The sequence below is a fragment of the Mobula hypostoma genome, chromosome 10, assembly GCF_963921235.1.
Source record: "Mobula hypostoma chromosome 10, sMobHyp1.1, whole genome shotgun sequence".
Classification (NCBI taxonomy): Eukaryota; Metazoa; Chordata; class Chondrichthyes; order Myliobatiformes; family Myliobatidae; genus Mobula; species Mobula hypostoma.
The window spans coordinates 13,099,537-13,123,712 of NC_086106.1; the positions used below are offsets into that span (position 1 = coordinate 13,099,537).

At 41.2% G+C, this 24,176-nt stretch overlaps 1 protein-coding gene across 1 annotated transcript in view; it reads left to right on the plus strand.

Annotated features, from left to right (window-relative positions):
* LOC134353207 (cation channel sperm-associated auxiliary subunit gamma-like) overlaps positions 1 to 24,176 on the plus strand; it is a 175,624-nt gene that overhangs the window by 89,954 nt on the left and 61,494 nt on the right. The window contains exons 13-16 of the mRNA XM_063061224.1: positions 5,885 to 6,046; positions 8,091 to 8,209; positions 13,123 to 13,336; positions 22,187 to 22,249. Of these exons, the coding sequence (XP_062917294.1) occupies positions 5,885 to 6,046; positions 8,091 to 8,209; positions 13,123 to 13,336; positions 22,187 to 22,249 (558 nt within the window). The remainder of the gene's footprint in view (positions 1 to 5,884; positions 6,047 to 8,090; positions 8,210 to 13,122; positions 13,337 to 22,186; positions 22,250 to 24,176) is intronic.

A 24,176-nucleotide genomic window follows, 5' to 3' on the forward strand; every position in this document is an offset into this window, starting at 1 on the left:
ATGGTGCCTGACCTGGTGAGTTCCTCTAGCACTTTAGTGTGTGTTACTCTGGCTTTCTAGCATCTGTGGAAATTCTTGTTTTGTACTGGTGTTTTACTGCCTACTTCATTAATATAACACAATTGCCGAAACAAATTAAGGAGGAGTTGAAGTAATCTGGATTCAGCCATTTGAAGACCAGCTCCACTAAAAAGCAACTCTTGAATTTCCATGTACCACTTGCCACACACACCTTAATAACTACAAACATATCGTTTTCTTTTATTCAACAACCTTTGATGCAGAAAATTGGACTTTGTACTGCTCATTTTTTGAGATGCTACCTGCCTTTTAATATTTTGAATAAGGAGTCTGAGATAGACAAGCACACTTCTGAAGTAAGGGTATATAGTGATTTCAGTGTCTGCATCAAACTGCTTCTGGCAGTATATAGACTGGGCAGATTATGTCCCCAGTTAGCATACAAAGCTAATTTTGAGTCGGCTTTATTATGTTCAAATTCATTGTCCTTACGTAAACACTACTGTGTCCCAGCTGGGCTGAATGTGCGTTTAACAGCATGATGACTCTGATGGGTTTCCAGTAAATTCTCCTTTCTGAATTCGAACATTAAAAGCAGAGGGGGTGCTGATGTAGCTGGATGTTGTGTAAAGAGAAGCAGGTGTTTGGAAATTGCTTCACCAAGTTTTGTACCTGAAACTTTTAACTTTTCTTGTTCCACAGATGTTCCTAATCTAAGCGTTACCAACACTTTTCAGTTCTGGTTCAGATTTCCCGCATCTTCATTTTTAAATAAACACAGTTCTGTGTATTTGAAAACAGGTTTAGCCCCGGTATTGTACTGACACCTGACTTTCCAGTGGAATTTTTGTTTGCACTGGAATATACCTCCAAGAGGATCAACAATGATTTAACACCAAAATTCATCCTAGTATGGCTTTTAACTTTCCTAGTCTAAAAACAACAGTTCTTATTTACTCAAAGAGAGCCTAACTTTTACTAACATTTCACCCAAAATCATTCTGTTTCAGATCCATCAGCAATCAAGCTAAGTTCTTTGTCTTTACTAAAATTGACGATGTTCTGCAACCACAAATGTCATGTATGTGCATGGACTGTTTTGTCTCTAACCAAGGTCATTATCTTTCTCAGATTCCTGGTTTTGGATCATTCCAGGCAAAGAAAAGGAAGTTGGAATACAGTGTAGGGAAGTGTGGAGTTATGCACTTTGATAGGAGGAATAAAATGTAGACAACTTTCTAAACAGCAAGAAAATTCAGAAATCAAAGGTGCAAAGGCACTTGGAAGTCCTAGTTCGGGATTCCCTTAATGTTAAATTAGTAAAAAAAAGGTAAATGTGATGTTAGCATTCATTTTGAGAAGACTAGAATATAAAGCTCCATCAGCTTTATAGACTAGACCATAAGACCATAAGACAAAGGAGCAGAAGTCGGCCATTCAGCCCATCAAGTCTGCTCCACCATTTTATCATGAGCTGATCCATTCTCCCATTTAGTCCCACTCCCCGGCCTTCTCACCATAACCTTTGATGCCCTGGCTACTCAGATACTTACCAATCTCTGCCTTAAATACACCCAATGACTTGGCCTCCACTGCCGCGGTGGAGCTGCGGCATTTAGAATATTGTGAGCAATTTTGGACTCCATATCTGAGGAAGGATGTGCTGAGAGGTTCCAGGGGAGGTTTACAGGAATTATCCCAGGAATGAAAGGCTTAATGCTTGAGGAGCATCTGATGTTTCCGGGCCTGTACTTGATGGGGTTTAGAAGGATGAGATGGGGTTTCACAGAAACCTAATGGATACTAAAAGGCCTGCCTAAAGTAGTGTGGAGAGGATGTCCATAATGTCTTTAAGAAGGGAGGAAGGCAAAAGAAAGGAAATTATAGGCCGGTTAGCCTAACCTCAGTGGTTGGGAAAGTGTTGTAGTCTATTATTATGGATGAGGTTTTGAACTACTTGGAGACTAATGACATAATAAGTAAAAGTTAGCATGGTTTCTGTAAAGGAAATTTTGCCTGACATATCTATTAAGAGTTCTTTGAGGAAGTAACAAGCAGGGTGGACAAAAGAAAGGCAGTGGATGTCATTAACTTGGATTTCCAGAAGGCGTTTGATAAGGAGCCACACATGAGGTTGCTTAACAAGATAAGAGCCTATAGTGTTGCAGGAAAGATGCTGGCATGGATAGAGGAATGGCTCTCAGACAGGAGGCAGCGAGTGGGAATAAAAGGGACCTTTTCTGGTTGGCTGTCAGTGACTAGTGGTGTTCCTCAGGGGTCAGTTTTGGAACCGTTGCTTTTCACATTGTTTGTCAATGATTTGGATAATGGAATTGATGGCTTTGTGGCAAAGTTTGTGGATGATATGAAGATAGGTGGAGGGGTAGGTAGTGTTGAGGAAGCAGTGCGATTGCAGCAGGACTTAGACTAATTGGTAGAATGGGCAAAAATGTGGCAGATGGAATACAGTGTTGGGAAATGTATGATTATGCATTTTGGTAAAGGAAACAATAGTGCGGACTATTATCTAAATGAGGACAATGTTCAAACATCAGATATGCAGAGGGACTCGGGAGTCCTCGTGCAAGACTCCCACAAGGTTAATTTACAGGTTGGGTCTGTGGTGAAGAAGGAAAATGCAATGTTGGCATTTATTTCAAGCGGAACAAAATATAAAAGCAAGGTGATAATGCTGAGCCTTTATAAGACACTAGTCAGGCCGCACTTAGAGTATTGTCAACAGTTTTGGGCCCTATATCTCAGAAAGGATGTGCTGTTATTGGAGAGAATCCAGAGGAGGTTCTCGAGGATGATTCCAGGAATAAAGGGCTTAACATATGAGGAGTGTTTAGCAGCTTTGGGCCTGTACTCACTGGAATTTAGAAGAATGCGGGTGGATCTCATTGAAACCTACCGAATGTTGAAAGAACTAGATAGGGTGGATGTGGAGAGGATATTTCCTATGGTGGGGGTATCCAGAACTAGAGGGCACAGCCTCAAAATTGATAGATGGCCCTTTAGAACAGAGGTAACGAGGAAGATGTTTTGTCAGAGAGTAGTAAATCTGTGGAATGCTTTGCCACAGACTGTGGTGGAGGCCAAGTCCGTAGGTATATTTAAGGTGGAAGTTGATCGTTTCCTGATCGGTCAGGGCATCAAACGACATGGTGAGAAAGCAGGTGTAGGGGGTTGAGTGGGATCTGGGATCAGCCATGGTGCGATAACAGAGCAGACTCGATGGGCTGAAAACCCTAATTCTGCTCCTATGTCTTATGGTCTTAGAAGTAGGAGAGCCTATGACCAGAGGGCAGACCCTCAGAATAAAGGGACATCTCTTTAAAACTGAGATAAGGGAGAATTTCTTCTGCCAGAAGGTGGTGAATTTGTGGAATTTATTGTCAACAGGGCTATGTAGGCAAAGTCATTGGGTGTATTTAAAGCAGAAATTAACAGGTTTTTGATTGGTAAGGTGACTAAAGGTTCTAGGAAGAAGGCAGGAGAAAAAAAAAGTCAGCTATGATTTAATGGTGAACCAGACTTGATAGGCCAGATGGTCTACTTTTGCTCTTATATCTTAATGATGGGTGCTATATATGTTGTGCTTTGTTCTTTTTGAGTGACGACTGCCAAAGTCATAGCTAGAAAGCTAGAAGCCTGCAGCTGTAAAACCTTGCTTTCATTAGGAGAGTAGCTTGTGATGAATCTGTCACAGAGCAGCATTAGACAGGGAACCTGACTGAAGACAGTGAAGTTCAGGAGACTTTTGCACACAACTGTTTCAGCACCATTACAATGTATTACAGTGCCTTCAAAGATCAGATCTTTGGAGGGTTCAGCAAGCACCAATGCTTCACTTCACAGAAAAATATAGATTGATATCTGCCAAATGCTGCAGCAACAATTGTAACTTCTGAACAGAGCTCAGCAGAAATACCTGTAGCTATCAACATTTATCTGCCTGATTAAGTCCTTTGTGTAGCTCAAAGTATAAAAAATATCCTATCCTCTTGCACGGCAGCATTTTTGCTCCTTTGTCTTCCTGCCTGGGTTCATTTTACAATGTTCTTTCTGTCTCGCCATATTCAAATCCCTTCTCTATGTTCATCAGTCTCGTTTGCCAACTGCCAATATAAAATTAATTGATGGTCTCATTTTCAAAGGTTCAAAAGGTTCAAAGCTTCATTTATTATCGAAGAATGCATGCAGTATACAACTCTGAGATTCATCTTCTCCAGATAGCCATGAAATAGAGAAAACCATAGATGTCATTCAAAGAGAAGCAGTAAATTCACCCTGCCACACACCAAAAAGTGACAACATGATCATCAAAGTCTCAAACCCTACTCCCCCTGCACAAAACACAACAAAAACATTGACCCCCCCAAACTCCCGCTCCCCTTGCACAAAATGCAAAGAACCCCCCCATCCCCCTCCCCCGCACAAAAAGACAATGAGAAACAAATGGCGAAAACACAGCATATAAAACTATAAGCCTGGAAAACATCCATAGTCTAATCCATAATCGCAGAACCTCAGTAACATCCTCCAGCATCGTCAAAAGAGAGAGAGAGAGAGAGACAGACGCCACTCGAACTCAGAGGCCTACCTGCCGGGCCTGGTGAGCCACCACACAGTCTCCTTTCCTGGCAGCAGTGATCAAAAGGCAGGCAGTCCTCATCGCCATTTCTTCTGCTTTCACTATGAAGGTTTCAGTTCTAGGATGTGTGAATAAAAAACGCAAAATAAATCTTAGAGTGTATGTTTGGTTACCCAAGTTTCAGTCAAAAGTGAAACGTTACCCTAAATAAAAGGCCCACGATTGGAACTCAATTCCTGACCAAACTACTTTGGCCAAAATGCTCTTTATCCAACAACTCCCCATTGGACCTCTCCTGGACCTAGCTCCATCTAGGGAAGCCCTGCTCTGTGATGCCCTGGCCCCAGACTTGGCCTGCTCCATACTGGTGGAATATGTGAAATAAAAAGACATTTGCTTACACAAGGCGCACTCAGTAATAAAGAATGCCTTGGGTCTGAGGCACCACTGAAATCTCCTGCTGTACGCTCCTGACCAAATGGTTGCAAGAGGAAAATCCACTTTGCAATGTATAGGAGTAGAACCTGGTGTGGTCTTCTGCTGCCATAGCCAATCCACTTCAAGAGTTGACATGTTGTGCATTTAAGGATGCTCTTTCTGTCAGCTTGAACCAGTCTGGCCATTCTCCTCTGACCTCTCTCATTATCAGTGTGCTTTTGCCCATAGAACTGCAGCACACTGAATGTCTTTTGTTCTTTTTTTTTTGCACCATTCTCTGTAAAGTCTAATGGCTGTTGTATGTGAAAATCCCAGGAGATCAGTAGTTTCTGAGATACCCCGTCTGGCATCAACAATCAGTCCATGGTCAAAGTCACTTAGGTGACAATCCTTCCTCATTGTGATGTTTGGTCGGAACAGCAACTGAACCTCGTGACCCTGCCTGTATGCTTTAATGCATTGAGTTGCTGCCACGTGATTGGCTGAATAGATATTTGCATTAATGAGCGGGTGTACCTAATAAAGTGGCTACAGAGTGTATTTCAGCACTTTCAGTGCCACAGGATCGTGGTTGCAAGTTTTTCAATAAACCTAAAGCCTACTGTGAATCAATTATATATTGCTTTTTAAAGTGGTTGATCAATTTCCAGAATATGCTTCCTTTCTGCATGAAAACCCTTCTCAACAAACAACCTAGAAAGGAGAAAATGAATAATTATGACGTGTAACAGTGTAGGACCTAAGAGTGATAAATTTTACAGTTAAATGTTTTTGTGGAACCATGTATATTGACAATTCAGCTATCTTGAAGATGTATTTTTTGTTTAGCTGTGGTGTGGGAGAGATGGCTATTCAGTGCTAACTTGCATCCGCCCTTCAAAAAATTGGAATACTTTTGTGACAATGCAGAATATAAGAGGCATAAATGTACACTACAAAAATGAGACAACATTAACTGTCTTCTATGACAGACAAAAGAGTTTAAAAGAGGCAAGTGTGATGGTTTTTTTACATTATTTATGGATTTTTATTAACCTGGTAACAATTGAACCTCTTCCTATCTCCCCATGATGACTCTAGGCCTGTATTCGCTGGAGGTTAGAAGAATAGGGAGGGATGTCATTGAAACCTTTTGCATATTGACAGGCCCAGGTAGAGTGAACATGGCGAGAATGTCTCCTGTAGTGGGGGAGTCTCAGGCCAGAGGGCGCAGCTTCAAAATACAAGGACATCCCTTTAGAACAGAGATGAGGAGCAATTTCTTTAGCCAGAGGGTAGTGAATCTGTGGAAATTTATTGCCACGGATGGCTATGAAGGCTAAGCCATTTAGGCATATTTAAAACAGCGGCTGATAGGTTCTTGATCAATCAGGGTGTCAAAATAAATGGGAAGAAGTCAAGAGAATGGGGTTGAGAGGGATAATAAATCAGCCATGATGGAATGACGGAGCTGACGATGGGTCAAATGGCCTAATTTTTCTCCTTTGTCTTATGGCTTTATGTTACAGTACTTTCTTATGGAGCTGTGGAGATGCACCACCTATCCTTTCAGCTCTTCCCTCCCCACTATCCAGGGATCTGAACTTCCAGATGAAGTGGTGATTCTCTGGCACTTCCTCAATCTCATGCACAGGTTTTGGTATTCACAATGTAGTCACCCCTATTTTGAAGAAACCAAACACAGATTGGGTGCTCTCTATGTAGAGAAACCATGTTTATTCTGGAACATCTATTCGGAACTTCCAGTTTCCTGCCACTTTAATTCACTGTAGCACCCTTATTCGGAGCTTATTGTCTGTGGTCTCCTACACGGTTACAATGAGGCGCAATGTAAGCTTGAGATAAACCCTCTTCTTTGTCTAAACACGTCTCTGATCTCAGGACTCAATATCAAATTCTGCAACTGTAAGCAACTCTTTTTCTTCGTGTGAGACCTTTCTGCCTTTAATCAGTTTGGCTTATTTTTCATTTAGTAGTAAAAATCTGGCCTGCAAGGTGTGTCCCACGGTTACACGACACTATCAAAGACACATGATGTGTTTCTAACTGCTGCTTTGTCTGGTACCTGTTAACGCTTTTAATCTTGCCATTCTGGATATATTCCCTTTATTCTACCCACCCTTGCCCCTTCTCTCTTTCCCACTTCTGATAAAAAGAAAAGCCCTGCACCTGAAACATTATTTTTCTTTCCTCAGTTGCTAGGATCAGGTCCTGATGAAGGGTCTCAGCCCAAAACATCAACCATTTACCCTTTTCCATAAATGCCGCCTGACCTGATGAGTTCTTCCAGCCTTCTGTCTATGTGTGTTGCTGGGCTTTTAATTCAGATCTCTGGCATCTTCAATTTTTAAAAATTTATTGTCCAGTGCCAACAATTCAATGCTTTCTGTTTTACACTGTAGTTTGATGTCATAGTATTTTGACTAGAAAATGATACAGGTCAGAGTTTTTCTTATATTTTCCCATGTGGTCAAGATGTATTAACTTAGTAGAATAGAAGGCTATGTGCTAGGGAAATTCTAGGCAGTTTCTAGAGTAGGTTACATGGTTGGCACAATATTGTGGGCCAAAGAGCCTGTGATGTGCTGTAGATTTCTATGTTCTATGTTTTATGTATATATAAACTTCTCGGTGGGAAAGTACTTGTCCCATTTTGCTGTTTTATAGGTTTAATCTGTCTTGGCCCTTTATTTTCCCCTCTGTTATTGCTACACAGATGTTTCATTGATAATAAAGTGGGCAGAAAAATGGGTTGTAGAATGTCTTACTGAGAACTTTGCAATGGAGGCAGAGCAGTTCCAGTGGAGGATTGGGAGCAGAATCGTCGAAAGGACATGAGAACTGCAGGTGTGTCAAACAATAGATGATCCAGATTCAAGGAGAAAAATCTGCAGGAGTTCTGCAGAATGGATGTGAAATTCAGTGACAGACAGAAATTGTAACTCACAATGTTTGTTTGTACGGAGGGTGTTTATATGATTTGACTATGTTGAATTTAGACCAGCTGTCAAGAAATTTTCCTTTTGGATTTTAGATTGTATATGCAACTCTTGAAAATGGTACCACAATAATTTTCAAAAGAGCTATCCCAGTCGATGAAATATTATCATATGCGGAGCCCTTCCCTTTGCCTTCCTACAATGATATCAACGAGTAAGTCAAGTTCAATTTAATCATAGACTTGTTATATTATTGATAATAACATAAAGGTTAGCTTTTTATTCCATCCTGTATTGAAAGGCTTGCCATTTTGGCCCTGTAGCATATGATATACGAAAATATATTCCTCTGAGTCTTGTGTTACCAAGGCAAATATGGTGCAACATGTATCTTCTTACTTTGTGTTTCCATTAAGTCCAAGAATGTGAATGAAAGTAAGATGGAGAATTTGCATCTTAAACCTAACTTAAACCCTTAGAAAACATCCAGGCCAGATACGGTGATGATGTGTTTTAAGAGGTTGGTGATGAAACATATCAACTCCTGCTTGAGTAGTGACTTGGATCAACTCCAACGTGTCTACCAGAACAACAGGTCCGCAGCAGATGATATATCTTGGGCTGTTCACTCAACCTGGAATATCTGGACCGATGGTGCATATAGCAGGATTTTCTTTATTGACTACAGCTGGGCATTCAGTACTATCATCTGCTCAAATCTAATCAATAAGCTTCAAGCCCTTGGCCTCAGTACCTTCTTGTGCAATTGGATCCTTGATTTCCTTACTTGCAGATCCCAGTCTATTCAGGTTGGCAACAATGTCAGCACTGGTGTACCACAAGGCTGTGTGCTTAGTCCCTGCTCCCCTCGCTTTACACCTCTGACTGTGTGGCAGCACAGCTCCAATGTCGTATTTAAGTTTGCTAATGACCCCACTATCGTTGGCTGAATCAAAGGTGGTGATGAATTAGCATATAGGAGGGAGACTGAAAATCTGGCTGAGTGATGCTACAACGAACAACCTCTTACTCGATGTCAGCAAGACCAAAGAGCTGATTAAGAGCTGGAGGAGGAAACTGGGTGTCCATGAACTTGTCCTCATTGGGGGATCAGAGTTGGAGAGGGTCACCCAACTTTAAATTCCTCAATGTTATAATTTCAGAGGACCTGTCCTGGGCCCAGCCTGCAAGTGCAATTATGAAGAAAGCATGGCAATATCTCTACTTGCTTAGGAGTTTGTGAAGATTCAGCATGGCATCTAAAACTTTGACAAAATTCTACGGTTTGGTGTGGTGGAGAGTATATTGACTGCCTCCATCATAACCTGGTATGGAAACACCAATGCCCTTGAATGGAAAATCCTCCAAAAATGTGGATAAAGCCCACTCCATCACAGGTAAAGCCTTCCCCACCATTGAGCTCATCTACATGAAGCATTATCACAAGAAATCAGCATCCATCATCAGGGACCCTCCACCCAGGTCATACTCTCTTCTTGCTGCTGCCATCAGGGAGAAGGTACAGAAGCCTTAGGATTCACACCTCCAGGTACATGAACAGTTATTACCCCTCAACCATCAGGCTCTTGAATCAGAAGGGATAACTTCACTCAACTTCATTTGGCCCATCACTGAACTGAACTCACAACCTATGGACTCAATGTCAAAGACTCTTCATCTCATGTTATTGACATTTATTGCAGAAAAAGAATACAATTTCATATTTAAAAGTCTCCGTGTATTTAAAATCTTCTTGAAACTTGGAAGAGTTGAAAAAAAACTGAATGAAACAACATAATTGAAAGGCTGATTTGTTGGACTACAAAAAAAAGCCACCAACACAGCAGCACAGGTAATATGAAAAGGTGTCACCATACTTGCAAGGAAATGTATAATACCAAGGAGGTTTTGTGACAGTATTAAGATTTGTGAAGGTTCAATAGTTCAAATTAATATCAGAGAATATAAGAATACCACCTGAAATTCTTACTCTTCGCAGACATCCACGAAACAGAAGAAAAACTCCAAAGAATGACTGACAGAAAAATCTTAGAACCCCAAAGCCTTTCTTCACCCTCCCACATACAAGCAGCAGCAGAAACAGCAACCCTCCTCCTCCCCCCACTTGCCTTAGCAGAAGCATCAGTCTCCGCCCCCCCCACCCACCATCAACTATGCAAGCAATAGCAAGGCCCCCAAAGGGATTCCAAGACCATAAGACCATTAGGAGCAGAAGTAGGCCATTTGGCCCATTGAGTCTGCTCCGCCATTCAATCATGGGCTGATCCAATTCTTCCAGTCATCCCCACTCCCCTGCTTTCACCCCATACCTTTTGATGCCCTGGCTAATCAAGAATGTATCTATCTCTGCCTTAAATGTACCCAATGACTTGGCCTCCACAGCTGCTCGTGGCAACAAATTCCACAGATTTACCACCCTCTGACTAAAGTAATTTTTCCGCATCTCAGTTCTAAATGGACGTCCTTCAATCCTGAAGTTGAGCCCTCTTGTCTTAGACTCCCCTACCATGGGAAATAACTTTGCCATATCTAATCTATTCAGGCCTTTTAACATTTGGAATGTTTCTATGAGATCCCCCCCCATTCTCCTGAACTCCAGGGAATACAGCCCAAGAGCTGCCAGATGTTCCTCATATGGTAACACACATAAAAATTGCTGGTGAACGCAGCAGGCCAGGCAGCATCTATAGGAAGAGGAACAGTCGACATTTCGGGCCGAGACCCTTCGTTTTGGCCCGAAACGTTGACTGTACCTCTTCCTATAGATGCTGCCTGGCCTGCTGCATTCACCAGCAATTTTTATGTGTGTTGCTTGAAATTCCAGCATCTGCAGATTTCCTCGTGTTTGCATTTTCTCATACGGTAACCCTTTCATTCCTGGAATCATTCTTGTGAATCTTCTCTAAACCCTCTCCAATGGCAGTATATCCTTTCTAAAATAATATAGAATATAGAATATAGAACAGTACAGCACAGTACAGGCCCTTCAGCCCACAATGTTGTGCTGACCCTTAAACCCTGCCTCACATATAACCCCCCACCTTAAATTCCTCCATATATCTGTCTAGTAGTCTCTTAAATTTCACTAGTGTATCTGCTTCCACCACTGATTCAGGCAGTGCATTCCACGCACCAACCACTCTCTGAGTAAAAAACCTTCCTCTAATATCCCTCTTGAACTTCCCACCCCTTACCTTAAAGCCATGTCCTCTTGTATTGAGCAGTGGTGCCCTGGGGAAGAGGCGCTGGCTGTCCACTCTATCTATACTTCTTAATATCTTGTATACCTCTATCATGTCTCCTCTCATCCTCCTTCTCTCCAGAGAGTAAATCCCTAGTACCCTTAATCTCTGATCATAATGCATACTCTTTAAACCAGGCAGCATCCTGGTAAATCTCCTCTGTACCCTTTCCAATGCTTCCACATCCTTCCTATAGTGAGAAGGCCAGAACTGGACAGAGTACTCCAAGTGTGGCCTAACCTGAGTTTTATAGAGCTGCATCATTACCCTGCGACTCTTAAATTTTATCCCTCGACTTATGAAACCTAACACTCCATGAGTTTTCTTAACTACTCTATCTACCTGTGAGGCAACTTTCAGGGATCTGTGGACATGTATCCCCAGATCCCTCTGCTCTTCCACACTTCCAAGTGTCCTGCCATTTACTTTGTACTCTGCCTTGGAGTCTGTCCTTCCAAAGTGTACCACCTCACACTTCGCTGGGTTGAACTCCATCTGCCACTTCTCAGCCTAAAAGGAAAATCCTGTCTGACTAACCTACTGCAGATTTTTGAGGAAATTACAAGCAGGGTAGACAAAGGAGATACAGTAGACATGGTGTACTTGGAGTGGGAATAAAGGGATCCTATTCTGGCTAGCTGCCAGTTACCAGTGGAGTTCCACAGGGGTCAGTGTAGGGACTATTGCTTTATACGATGTATGTCAATGATTTCGACTATGGGATTAATGGATTGTGGCTCAAGTTGCCAAAGGTACAAAGATACGTGGAGGAGCAGGTAGTATTCAGGAAACAGAGAGCCTGCAGAGAGACTTAGATAGTTTAGGGGAATGGGCAAAGAAGTAGCAAATGAAATACAATGTTTTAGGAAACCATTTTGGCTTTGGCCTATATTGTCATGTGCCTCCAGGTACTCTGTAATCTCATCCCTAACAATCGATTCCAACAACTTATGTCAGGCTAATAGGTCTATAGTTTCATTTTTGCTGCCTCCCACCATTCTTAAATAGCAGAGTAACATTTGCAATTTTCCAATCATCCGGTACAATGCCAGAATTGATCGATTCTTGAAAGATCCTTGTTAACGCCTCCACAATCTCTCCAGCTGCAACTTTCATAACCCAAGGGTGCACTCCATCAGGTCCGGGAGATTTATCCACCCTCAGACCAATAAGCTTCCTGAGCAGCTTCTCAGTTATAATTTTCACTGCACGTACTTCACTTCCCTGACACTCTTAAGTGTCCGGTATCCTGCAGATGTCTTCTACTGTGAAGACTGATGCAAAATACACATTTAGTTCCCCTGCCATATTTCTGTCCCTCATTACAATATCTCCAGCATATTATGGCCTGCTGTATACAACTCTGAGATTCATTTTCTCCAGATAGCCATGAAACAAAGAAAGCCATGAGAAACAGCAAACCCACCCCCTGCATAAAAAAGAATGGCAATACGATCATCAAACCCACAAGCCCTCCTCCCCCCTGCACAAAACGCAACAAGCACATCAACTCCCAAATTCCCCTCCCCAGCACAAAAAAAACGAGAAAAGAACAAGTGAAAACACAGAATATAAAAACCATAAGACTGAAAAAGTCCATAGTCCAAATCCATAGACGCAGAGCCTCGGTAACATCTTCCGACATCATCGAGAGAGAGACTACTCAAACGCAGAGGTACAGCGATGTGCCACATAGTCTCCTTTCCCGGCAGCGGAGAGATCCCATCAGTGCTCAGAAGGTAGTCAGTGCTGAACCCTCACAGTTATTCTCACAGTTTGTAAGAAGCTTGCCATTTACAGTTATATTTTAACTATGACATCAAATATTATGTGAAAATCTAAATGAATCCTTCTTCTGTTACAGCACGAATAGCCATCTCACATTTTTAGACAATTGCCCCTTTGGAATAATCAAATTTCAACCCAGGGAATCAAGCCAATTTTTCAACCGAATTCAGATATACACAGCCAGACCACCATGGATCTTTTCCAGCACTGGTCTGCACAATGATCTCTCTCTGACTGTCTATCAAGGTCTTCTCTATGGGCTGTTATCCCTGCATTCAACTTATTATAGTGTAAGGAAATGTATTATGCTAAACACATGTAAAATGAGTATATTTCAAATGTACTTAAGTGGTTGTAAAATGATTTGAGATGTTTCAATGTTTGAAAATCTGTTACGTAAATGCTTTCTTTTTATTTTAAATTATTGATTATAAGGTCACTCGGTTGACCAAAACATGGATTTCAATATGATTGATTGGTGGAATTAACCAGACAGGAGTTATTGCAGTACCAATGAATAATTATATACTGTTAAAATTATTTTAGAGCTTAAGGAAGTTCCCAAATCAACGGAAAAGTGCATGGGAAAGTAAAGAATTGGTTTGCATGAGTTTTTCCACGACATGTGTCTCGTATTAAACATTAGGAGCTGGTTTAAGGAGGAGATTGATAGGTATCTAATTAGTCAGGGTATCGAGGGATATGGGGAAAAAGCTGGAAACTGGAAGGAGATGGGAGAATAGTTTAGCTCATGGTGGAGTAGCGGAGCAGACTCGAATGGCCTACTTCTGTTCCTTTGTCTTGTGATCTTGTGAATTTGAAGAGAATACTGTCCTTCCAGGTGGGTGACACTTTACCTGTGAGTCTGTTGGAGCCATCTACTGTACCTGGTGCTCCCAGTGTGGCCATGACGTTTGATGCCGTGTCCAATCAAGAACCTATCAAGCTCCGTCTTAAATGACCTGACCTCCACAGCTGTCTATGGTAATAAATTCCACAAATTCACCACCCTCTTGCTAAAGAAATTTCTCCATACCTCTGTTTTAAATGGACGCCCCTCTATCCTGAGGCTGTGCCCTCTTGTCCTAGACTCCACCATCATGGGAAACATCCTTTCCACATCTACTCTGTCTAGCCCTTTCAACATTTGAAATGTTTCAATGAGATTCCCCCTCATCCTTCTAAATTCCAGCGAGTACAGACCCAGAGCTATCAAATGTTCCTCATATGATAACCCTTTCATTCCAGAATCATCCTTGAAAGCCTCCTCTGAACCTTTTCCAAAGCCAGCACATCTTTTCTTAGATGAGGAGACCAAAACTGTTCACAATACTTAAGCTGAGGCCTCCTCAGCATCAAATCCCTGCTTTTGTATTCTAGAACTCTTGAAATGAATGCTAATATTGCATTTACCTTCCTCACCACTGACTCTACCTATAAGTTAACCTTTAGGGTGTTCTGCACAAGGACTTCCAAGTCCCTTTGCATCTCAGATTTTTGGACTTCCCCCCCCCCATTTAGAGAATAGTTTGTACATTTATTTCTACTACCAAGTGCATGACCATGTATTTCCAACATTGTATTTCATTTGCCACTCTTTTGCCCATTGTCCTAATCCGTCTGTCCTTCTGCAGCCTAGCTGTTTCCTCAACACTAACTGCCCCTCCACCAGTCTTTGTATCATCTCCAAACTTGCCAACAAAACCATTAATTCCATCATCTAAATGATTGATATACAACATAAAAAGAAGTGATCCCAACAATGACCCCTGTGGAATACCACTAGTCCTATGTCACTAAGTACACCATAATCTCAACCTTAACTATTGACTCGAACATCTTCTAACCACTGAGGTCAGGCTAACTGGTCTATAATTTCCTTTCTGCTGCCTTTCTCCTTTCTTAAAAGCGGAGTGACATTTGTAATTTTCCAGTCCTCTGGCACCATGCCAGAGTCCAATGATTTTTAAAAGATCATTACTAATGCCTACACAATCTCTACCACCACCTCTTTCATAACCCTAGGGTACAGTTCATCGGGTCCGGCTGACTTTTGTACCCTTGGGTCTTTCAGCTTTTTGAGCTGAAAAAAATCCCTTGTACTAGTAACTACACTCACTTCTCTTCCCTCACATCCTTCAACCATCTCGTACACTGCTGATATCTTCCACAGTGAAAACTAATGCAAGATATTCATTTAGCTCATCTGCCATCTCCTAGTCCCCCATTATTATTTCTCCAGTCTCATTTTCTAGCGGTCCTATATCCACTCTTATCGCTTTTATTTTTTTATATACTTGAAAATGCTTTTACTATCCACTTTGATATTGTTTACTAGCTTGCATTCAAATTTCATCTTTTCCCTCCTAATGACTCTTTTGGTTGCTCTCTGTAGGGTTTTAAAAGCTTCCCAATCCTCTGTCTTGCCACTAATTTTTGCTTTGTTGTATGCCCTTTCTTTTGCTTTTACAATAGCTTTGACTTCCCTTGTCGGCCATGGTTGTACTATTTTACTATTTGAATATTTCTTTATTTTTGGAATACGTATGTCCTGCACTTTCCTCATTTTTCCCAGAAACTCACACTATTGCTGCTCTGCTGTCATCCCTTCTAGCGTCTCCTTCCAATTTACTTTGGCCAACTCCTCTCTCGTACCACTGTAATTTCCTTTACTCCACTGAAATACTGCTAGGGCAGACTTTACTTTCTTCCTATCAAATTTCAATTTGAACTCAATCATATGTTGATCACTGCCTCCTAAGGGTTCTTTTACCTTAAGTTCCCTAATCACCTTTGGTTCATTAAATAACACCCAACCCAATAGAGTGAATCCCCTAGTAAATTTAATGACAAACCGCTCTTAAAAGTCACCTTGCAGGCATTCAGCAAACTCACTGTCTTGAGATGCATTTCCATTTACTTTCCCAATTGACCTGCATGTTAAAATTTCCCATGACTATCATAACATTGCCCTTGGATATTAGGGAGGCTGGTGCCTGTGATAGAGCTGACTAATTTCACAAGCTTTGCTACTTATTTCAATCCTGGTCAGTAGTCCACCCCCCCCCCCGCCCATACCAGATTTTTTTTTATTCCTATTTCTCTACAAAATTCAAAGGTTACCCTGAAATCTCCATTTTATGTGGAAAATGTGAAAGCGAAAGGGATAGGTGAAATTGTGAGGTCCATGTCCTAATGTCATTAGGTTAAAGAACGGTGTTGGAAAGCAGTCAGTTGAACAAAGGTGAATTGCACATGGAAGTGCCAAGGCTAATTTCCTGGATATCTTTTTGCTTATACCTGACTGCTGATATGATGTAATCAACTTAAAAACTATTTAATGCACAATTAAATATAGGCACTAATAACATTTCTGAGTTTAGTTTCTTAGAAAATTGACTTCCCTCCTCCCCAAATCCAGCATTCTTCTCTACCTGTACTTTCAAATTCGCCTGACATCTTGAAAGCACCAAATTCCCTTTAAACTTTCAAAATTCCATGCAATGCAGCTCGAGATTATGGAGTATCTCTTTATAATTTAGCTCTTGGAGGCCATATATCACAAAGTTCATTTGATGTTTGAATAAAGATTGAAGGATTGGGTATCACTTATTGAAATTGGTTTATCCTGAATGGTGGCATTAGCAACTTTAGATGCGGAAATTGGGAGCAAAAATGAAATTATTGGAGGAACTCAGCAGGTCAGCAAGCATCTGAGCAGGCAGAAAGATCATCAACATTTCCAATCCCAATCCTGCATCAGAAGTAATAATGTTAGAGGGAAGATGGGAAAGGGGATGAGAAACCCATTGGGTTAACTGTGTGAGCGTTAGGCCAATGGAAACAGATGGTGTATGGGAAAGAAACCAGGTAAAAGAGTTATTGGGGAGGGAAAGAGGTTGGGAAAAAAGGCGGTGGTGGGAAGTCTTGGGTGGATCAGAAGGAAAGCGACAAGAAGTGAGGGCTTATTGAAAATAGAAAATTTACTCTTATTGACATACAGTTGTAGATGTCCCCAGCGGAATACAAAGTACCATTCTTCTAGTTTGCAGTTGGTCTCACCCTTGCACTGGAGAAGGCTGAAGAAAGGCAGGTTGGTGAGAGAATGGGAGAGGGAGTTGTATTTGTCTGCAATGAAGAACAAAAGATAGCCAATGTGGTTGGTGAGCAGGTGCTTGGGAAAGCAGTCACCTGGTCTACACGTGGTCTCATTGATGTATAGGAAGCTACATTTGTGAGCACTGAATGCAATAGACAACTTCTCTCAGACCACTTCCCTTTCCTACCCGATCCTCCAGTTAACCAGTTTGTTTCCCCTCCCCCCCCAAAAAAATCTCGACCTCAAAAAAATCCCCATGATCCCTCGTTTATCTGGTTCCACTTATCATCTTCCTTATTAGAGATGAGAAGGATTCAGGGAAATAGCATAGATTTTATCACATAGAAGACAGAGTTGGAATAAATGTATTCATCCAGTGTACCTGATGCTCCTGCAGTGGCCTCCTGTATATCGGTGAGACCCGATGTAGATTGGGAGACCGCCTCACTGAGTATCTATGTTCTATTTGGCAGATAAAACAGTATCTCCTGGTATCCACCCATTTCAATTCCACTTTCCATCTGCATTCTGAAATGTCAGTCGATGGCCTCCTCTACTGCCTCGATGAGGCCACACTCAGGTTGGAGGTGCAACACCTTATATTCCATCTGGGTAGCCTCCAACCTGATGGCATGAATAGCGATTTCTTGAACTTCCGGTAATTGTCCCCCCTTTTCACCATTCTGCATTCCTCTTTCCCTCCCTCTCCTATCTCCTAACCTGCCCATCACCTCCCACTGGTGCTCCTCCTCCTTCCCTTTCTTCCATGATCTCTGGCCTCTCCTATCAGATTTCCCCTTCCTCCAGCCCTTTAGCTTTTTCACAAATCAACTTCCCAGCTCTAAACTTCAGCTGCTCAACTCTCCCGGTTTCACCTATCACCTACCACCTTGCACTTCTTCTTCCCCTCCCCTCACCTTCTTACTCTGACTTTTCCAGTCCTGATGAAGGGTGAAAAGGGTGATGAAGGGCGAGGGGCCCAAAATATCGACTGTTTATTCACTTCCATAGATGCTGTGTGATCTGCTGAGTTCCTCCAGCATTTTATGTGTGTTCCATTGGAATAAATGAGTCTTTTTCTGACTGAAAGGATGTAACTAATGGAATGACTCAAGGATCAGCCTTGGGACTCAATCACTTACTGCTTATATTATTGACCTTGAGGAAAAGGCAGTGTATAAGGTACTCAAGCTAGCTGATAACAAAAAAATAATGGGAGGGAATGATGCAACGGGGATATTTTGACTGCAACAGGATGTAGACAGGTGATTGAATAGGTGAAAAAATGTCAAATTGAGTGTATTTGGGAATAGGAAACTATTATCTGCATGGAGAGAGACTGAAAATGAGTGGAGCACAGAGACATAGAGGTGTTTTAGTGTGTATGAATCAAATCATAAATGATAAACAGATAAATTGAACAAGTAGCTCGAATGGAAATTAAATATTCACCTTTTCTCCAAGGACATTAGACTAGAAATAGGGAAGTATTGTTACAATTGTACAGGATACTTGTGAGTCTTGGAAGCACAATCTTTGTTTGATTCTTTCAGAAAGGTTTTATTACCATCAGAGGATATCCAAAAGAAATTCACTGGGTTCACTTCTGAGATAAGAGGATTCCATTCCACAAACGGCTAAGGAAATTGGGTCTGTAATGATTCTCATGAGGCATATAAAATCTTAAAGGGTATCATGAGATGCTTATATTCATGACATAGTCTTGAATGAGTGAACGTAGAAGAAAGTGGGGCAATAATATAAAACTAAAGTCAACAGGAATATCTTCTCCCTGAATATGATGAACCTCTGGAACTGGATTATGGAGACATCTCATTGGAAGTATCTAAAGGGCAAGTGGGTGTGCTTTCGTAAGATTGGGGAATTGAATGCAATGGGGGGGGTGGGAAATAAAATGGTTTCAAAGTAAATATGTGAAAAGATAGGTCTAATCTATGGGTTGACATTCTAACTTAGAGAAAGGCCAATTTTAATGGTATCAGAAATGATCAGGCAAGTGTGGATTGGGAAGGGCTGTTTTCTGGCAATGGTGTACTTGGACGCCTTCAAAAATGAAATTTTGAGAGTACAAAGCTGCTATGCGTCTGTCAGAATAAAAGGTAAAGATAACAGGTTTAGGGAACCTTGGTCTTCCAAGAGATATTGAGACCCTGGTTAAGAGAAAAAAGGTGGTTTATTGTATGCATAGGCAGGTAGGAACAAATGAGGTGTTTATAGAGTATAAGAAATGCAAGAGGACACTTAAGAAAGAAATCAAGGAAGTTTAAAAGAAAACATGAAGTTGTTCTAGCAGACAGGATAATGGAGAATCCTAAGGGCAAAAGGATTGCAAGGGACAAAATTGGTCCTCTGGAAGACCAGAATGGTCATCCATGTGTGGAGCTAAAATAGATGGGGGGGTCGTAAATGAATTCCTTGCATCTGTATTACTCGGATACAGAGACAGATACAGAGTCTATAGAAGTGAAGCAAAGCAGCATCAATTTCATAAACCCTGTGCAGATTGAGGAAAATTAAGGTGGATAAATCCTCAAGGCCTGACAAGGTGTTCCCTTGGACCCTACGGGAGGCAAGTGCAGAAATTGCTGAGGCCCGAGCAGAGATGTTGAAAATATCCTTAGGAACAAGAGAGGTACCAGCATAAAAATGTCATCGAAGGTGTCCAGGCATATTCGGTTTCTGTGTCGTTCCTTATCTGCAGGCCGCCTCGATTAAAATTGCACAAAATAGCAACAAAAGAAAAGGTGCAGCCAGAAACCAGAAACACATTATAAAGTGAATTACAGAGTCCGATCATTTGTGTAAATATGGGATGTGGCTGCTGGCAATTGTGTCTTGTCTTCTTGCCACAATGCAGCTTGAATAGAAATGGGGTCGAGGTCCGAGTAGAGACTGACCCCACATTTTCACAAATTGGTTAATTGGAAACATGAATTACAGCACAGGTCTATCATATCCACACTCATAGTTATCCCAGTTTGCATCTTTTAGTCCGGAGGGTTGGAGGTGATAGTTTTTCATCTACTGATCCAAGTTCTTTCAGTCTCCATCTATCATAAATTTATCAATAGCCTTCAATACTAATACATGGTAGAATTTGCCGGATGAAGGGTTGAGAATTATAGTTTAGAATATTGTTAATTGGAGCTTTCTTTTGCACCACATATTTAATTTAACTATTATATATATATATATTTACTGTAATTCACAGTTTTTTCAGCTCTGTCAGTTATCATGTATGGCATTGTACTGCTGCCACAAAGCTAACAAATTTCATGACATAGGCTGGTGATATTAAACCTGATTCTGATTCTGATAATTGGCGCAGGTCTGCCCAATGAACCAGCAAACAGAGTAGATCTTCCACATGTAGAAAGTGAGGGCATGGAGGGGTGGAGTGGTGGGTAGTAAATGTTCACTCTGTCCATTGTTCTGGTAGGCCCATGGGAAGTTTCAAGTACATTTATTATCAAAGAATGTATAAATAGTGCAACCTTGAGATATGCTGGATCACAAGTAGCCACAAAGCAAGAAACCCGAAAGAATTAAAGAAAAAGAAAATAAAAGACCAACACTTGATGCGCAAAAGAGAGAAAAAAACTTGCAAACAATTGAAGGGGCTCAAATGATAGCGTCATAATCTTTTTTGTAATTTTCTGTTGTGGAAGTCTAGGTCTTTGCCAGATCTTCTAAGGATAGAGAAACAGTTTGTCATTTATCTACCAGCTGCATAATGGTGCTTCAGATAGAACAGCTGCCTAACAACTCCACTGGCCGAGCTTTGACTCTGACTTCTGGTGATATCTCTTTGAAGTTTCACTGTGTCTAAGTGGGTTTTTCCTTTGCTTACTGTTTTCCTTTCACATCCTCAAAGGATAGTAGAATAATTGTAAATTGCCCATAATGTATGTGGGTGATAGATGAATTTGGGGTGGTGTAGGGAGGGAGGGAGAAGTGCAATTGGGCTTGTTAGAGTAAATTGGTGCAGGGAAAATGGTTATGGCCGTGGGACTGATGGAATTGCTCTGACACCCAAACGGACTTCCTACCTCATGAGAAAATATAAAATAATATAGCAAGGCCATGTGGAAATTGACAAATGCATCCAAACTTTCTGCATAGGAAATTCACTTATCACCTGCTAAAGGAGCTGACAGAAATCCCATGGAAATAGAAGGCCGAACTGTTTCATGTTAAAAAACAGTTTCAAAGATTTAAATCACACACATGATAAAATCTGCAGATGCTGAAAATCCAAGGCAAAACACACAAAATGCTAGAGGAACTCAGCAGGTTGGGCAGAATCTACGGACATGCATAAACAGTCAATGTTTTGGGCCAAGCACCTAGGTGTTCCATCTGCCAGAAGAAGTAGGATCTCCTGGTAGCCACCCATTTCAATTCCATTTCCCATTCACATTCCGACATGCCAGTCCATGACCTCCCCTACCGCCACAATGAAGCCACATTCAGGTTGGAGGAGCATTGTATTCCACCTGGGCATCCTACAACTAGACGGCATGAAATAAACATCGATTTCTTGAACTTCTTCTAATTGTTTGCCCCCCCCCCCACTTTCACCACTTGCCATTCCTGCTTCACTCTCTCACCTTATCTCCTTAACTGCCCATCATCTCCCTCTTGTGCTCCTCCCCCTTCCCATTCTTCCATGGCTTTCTATCCTCTCCTATCAGATTCCCCCTACTCCAGCCCTTTATCTCTTTCACCAATCAAATTCCCAGCTCTTTACTTCACCCCCTTTTGTTCTCTCGGTTTCACCTATCACCTACCACCTTGTACTTCTTCCTCCTCTTCCCCCACCTTCTGCTCTGACTTCTCATTCTTTTTTCCCGCCCTGGTGAAGGGTCTCGGCCCAAAACATCGCCTGTTTATTCACTTCCACAGATGCTGCCCGACCTGCTGAGTTCCTCCAGCATTTTGTGTGTTTTACCTTCAAAGACTTGACACAGGTTGTGATTTTCCTGATAGAGAACTGATGGCTTATTTATTTCTCTTTCAGCCTTATGTTGATCCGGTTCATGATCCAACATGGAGATGGTGGAAAAATTCATGGCAAACTCAGGTGTGATGTACAATGTAGCTAGTCGAAAAATATTTCTGAAGTAACAAATAATTATGGAACCAGTATAAAGTCGTGGAACATTTTTGTTTTTCTGAGGAATACAGTTGTTCCTTCTGTTACAAAGTTATATTTTACAGAGAGGTTTGAACATGTTGAGAATTTTAATTATACCATTAAAGGTTGTTATTGCCAAGTATGTTCCATTGAGTCTTTCAAAAGTATATGAATTCTATTTCTGTACAATTAAAATAGAGATTAACTTGTAATTAGTTATTTTAGATGAAGGATTATATGCAAATTTTGATTACTTGACAGCCTTAATAACAATGTTCAAAACAACATCGACTGAGAAGTTAAAACCCCAAATAGTTCAAGCTATTATGAGTTATAACTGTATGAGAGTTTGCTCTCGCTTTTGGATATGAAATGAGCTTGTTTACAGATGAATCATAGGTGTGTACTGATTTAATTAATGTGTGAGCCTGGTGGTGCAAATGATGTTTCTGGCATTTGAAGGCACTGACCTTGACATATCAGTTAAACCACTAAATTCTTAGGAGCACTATTACTGGTACTGACACATGGCTCCAGATAATTTTGATCTTTCAATTGCTTTTTCACGGAGGACGATCTCCTTATTGCTCTGAAGTAGATTATACCTATTTTCCTTTCCATTTCCTCCACCGAAAGGTTCAGAGGTTCATTTATTATCGAAGTATGCATGCAGTATACAACTCTGAGATTCGTCTTCTCTAGATAGCCACAAAACACAGGAAACCCCCACCCCACGCAAAGCAAAATTGGGCAAACGGTAACAAGAACATCAAACCCCAAACCCCCAGTCCCCTCCCTCGCACAAAAGTAAATGAACAAATCGCAACAAATGGCAACAAGAACATCAAGACCGAACCCAGAACCCATCTCCAAGACCTCCCATTAAGGATCCAAAAAGTCTGTAGGCCGCATGCTCCCAGATTGTTTCAAAGCTATTTGAACTGGCAACTTTCATTGCTAAATTTTCTACCATTGCTTCTTAAAGCTATGATGATCCTTGTTCAGGAGATCTAGAGTAATCTCAACTAGTGTTACACATACGTGGGTACCCCCAAGGTGGTAATCAACAACAGCTAAGGTAGTGTTGGTTACTTCATTCATGTGGATGAGCGGGCAACACAGAATTTCGAAAATTTCTAGATAGGCTAAACTAGCACCAGTTAATTCTTTATTATGGTGATTTCTGATGAGCAGAACCTGACGTAGCTCTTTTCTGAGATCAAGTACAGAAATCACTAAACAATCAGTTATATGCAAAACATAACTGAGGATCATAGAGTAGGAGCTGTATGTAAAAGACAAAAGATGGTAGTTAAGTCACAGTTGTATATTTTGGCTGGGCTTCGCCTTGAATATTGTATTTAATTTTGAACCTTCAATCGACCAAAAAACTTGTAGGAATAGGAGATGACCATAAACCCCCAGAATCTGCTAAAGACCATCTACCTCAACTTTACATATACACAAGGACTCTGCTTTCACAGCTGTCTGTGGCAAAGAACTCCAAAGACTTACAACCTTATAAGACAAGAAATCGTGTTTCCTTATTCTGAAACCATGCCCCCCTCTGACCCTGGGTTCAACAATGAAGGGTCTGTTTCTATGTTGTACTTTTCTACGACTCTCTTCGATGGAGTAGGCTGCTTAAATGGCTCAGCATGGAGTAGATGGGCTGAACAGCCTCTTCCTGTGCTGTACTTTTCTATGACAGTATGACTCTAATGAACACTTACTTTGTCTACTCTCCTCAGAATCCTAAATGTTTCAGTCAGTTTGCCTGTCATTCTTATAAGCTTCATCATACCATTGAAATAAAAAAAAACAAAAATGATGGTTTAAGACAGTGGAATATTTCTCCAAGTTCTGCTGCATT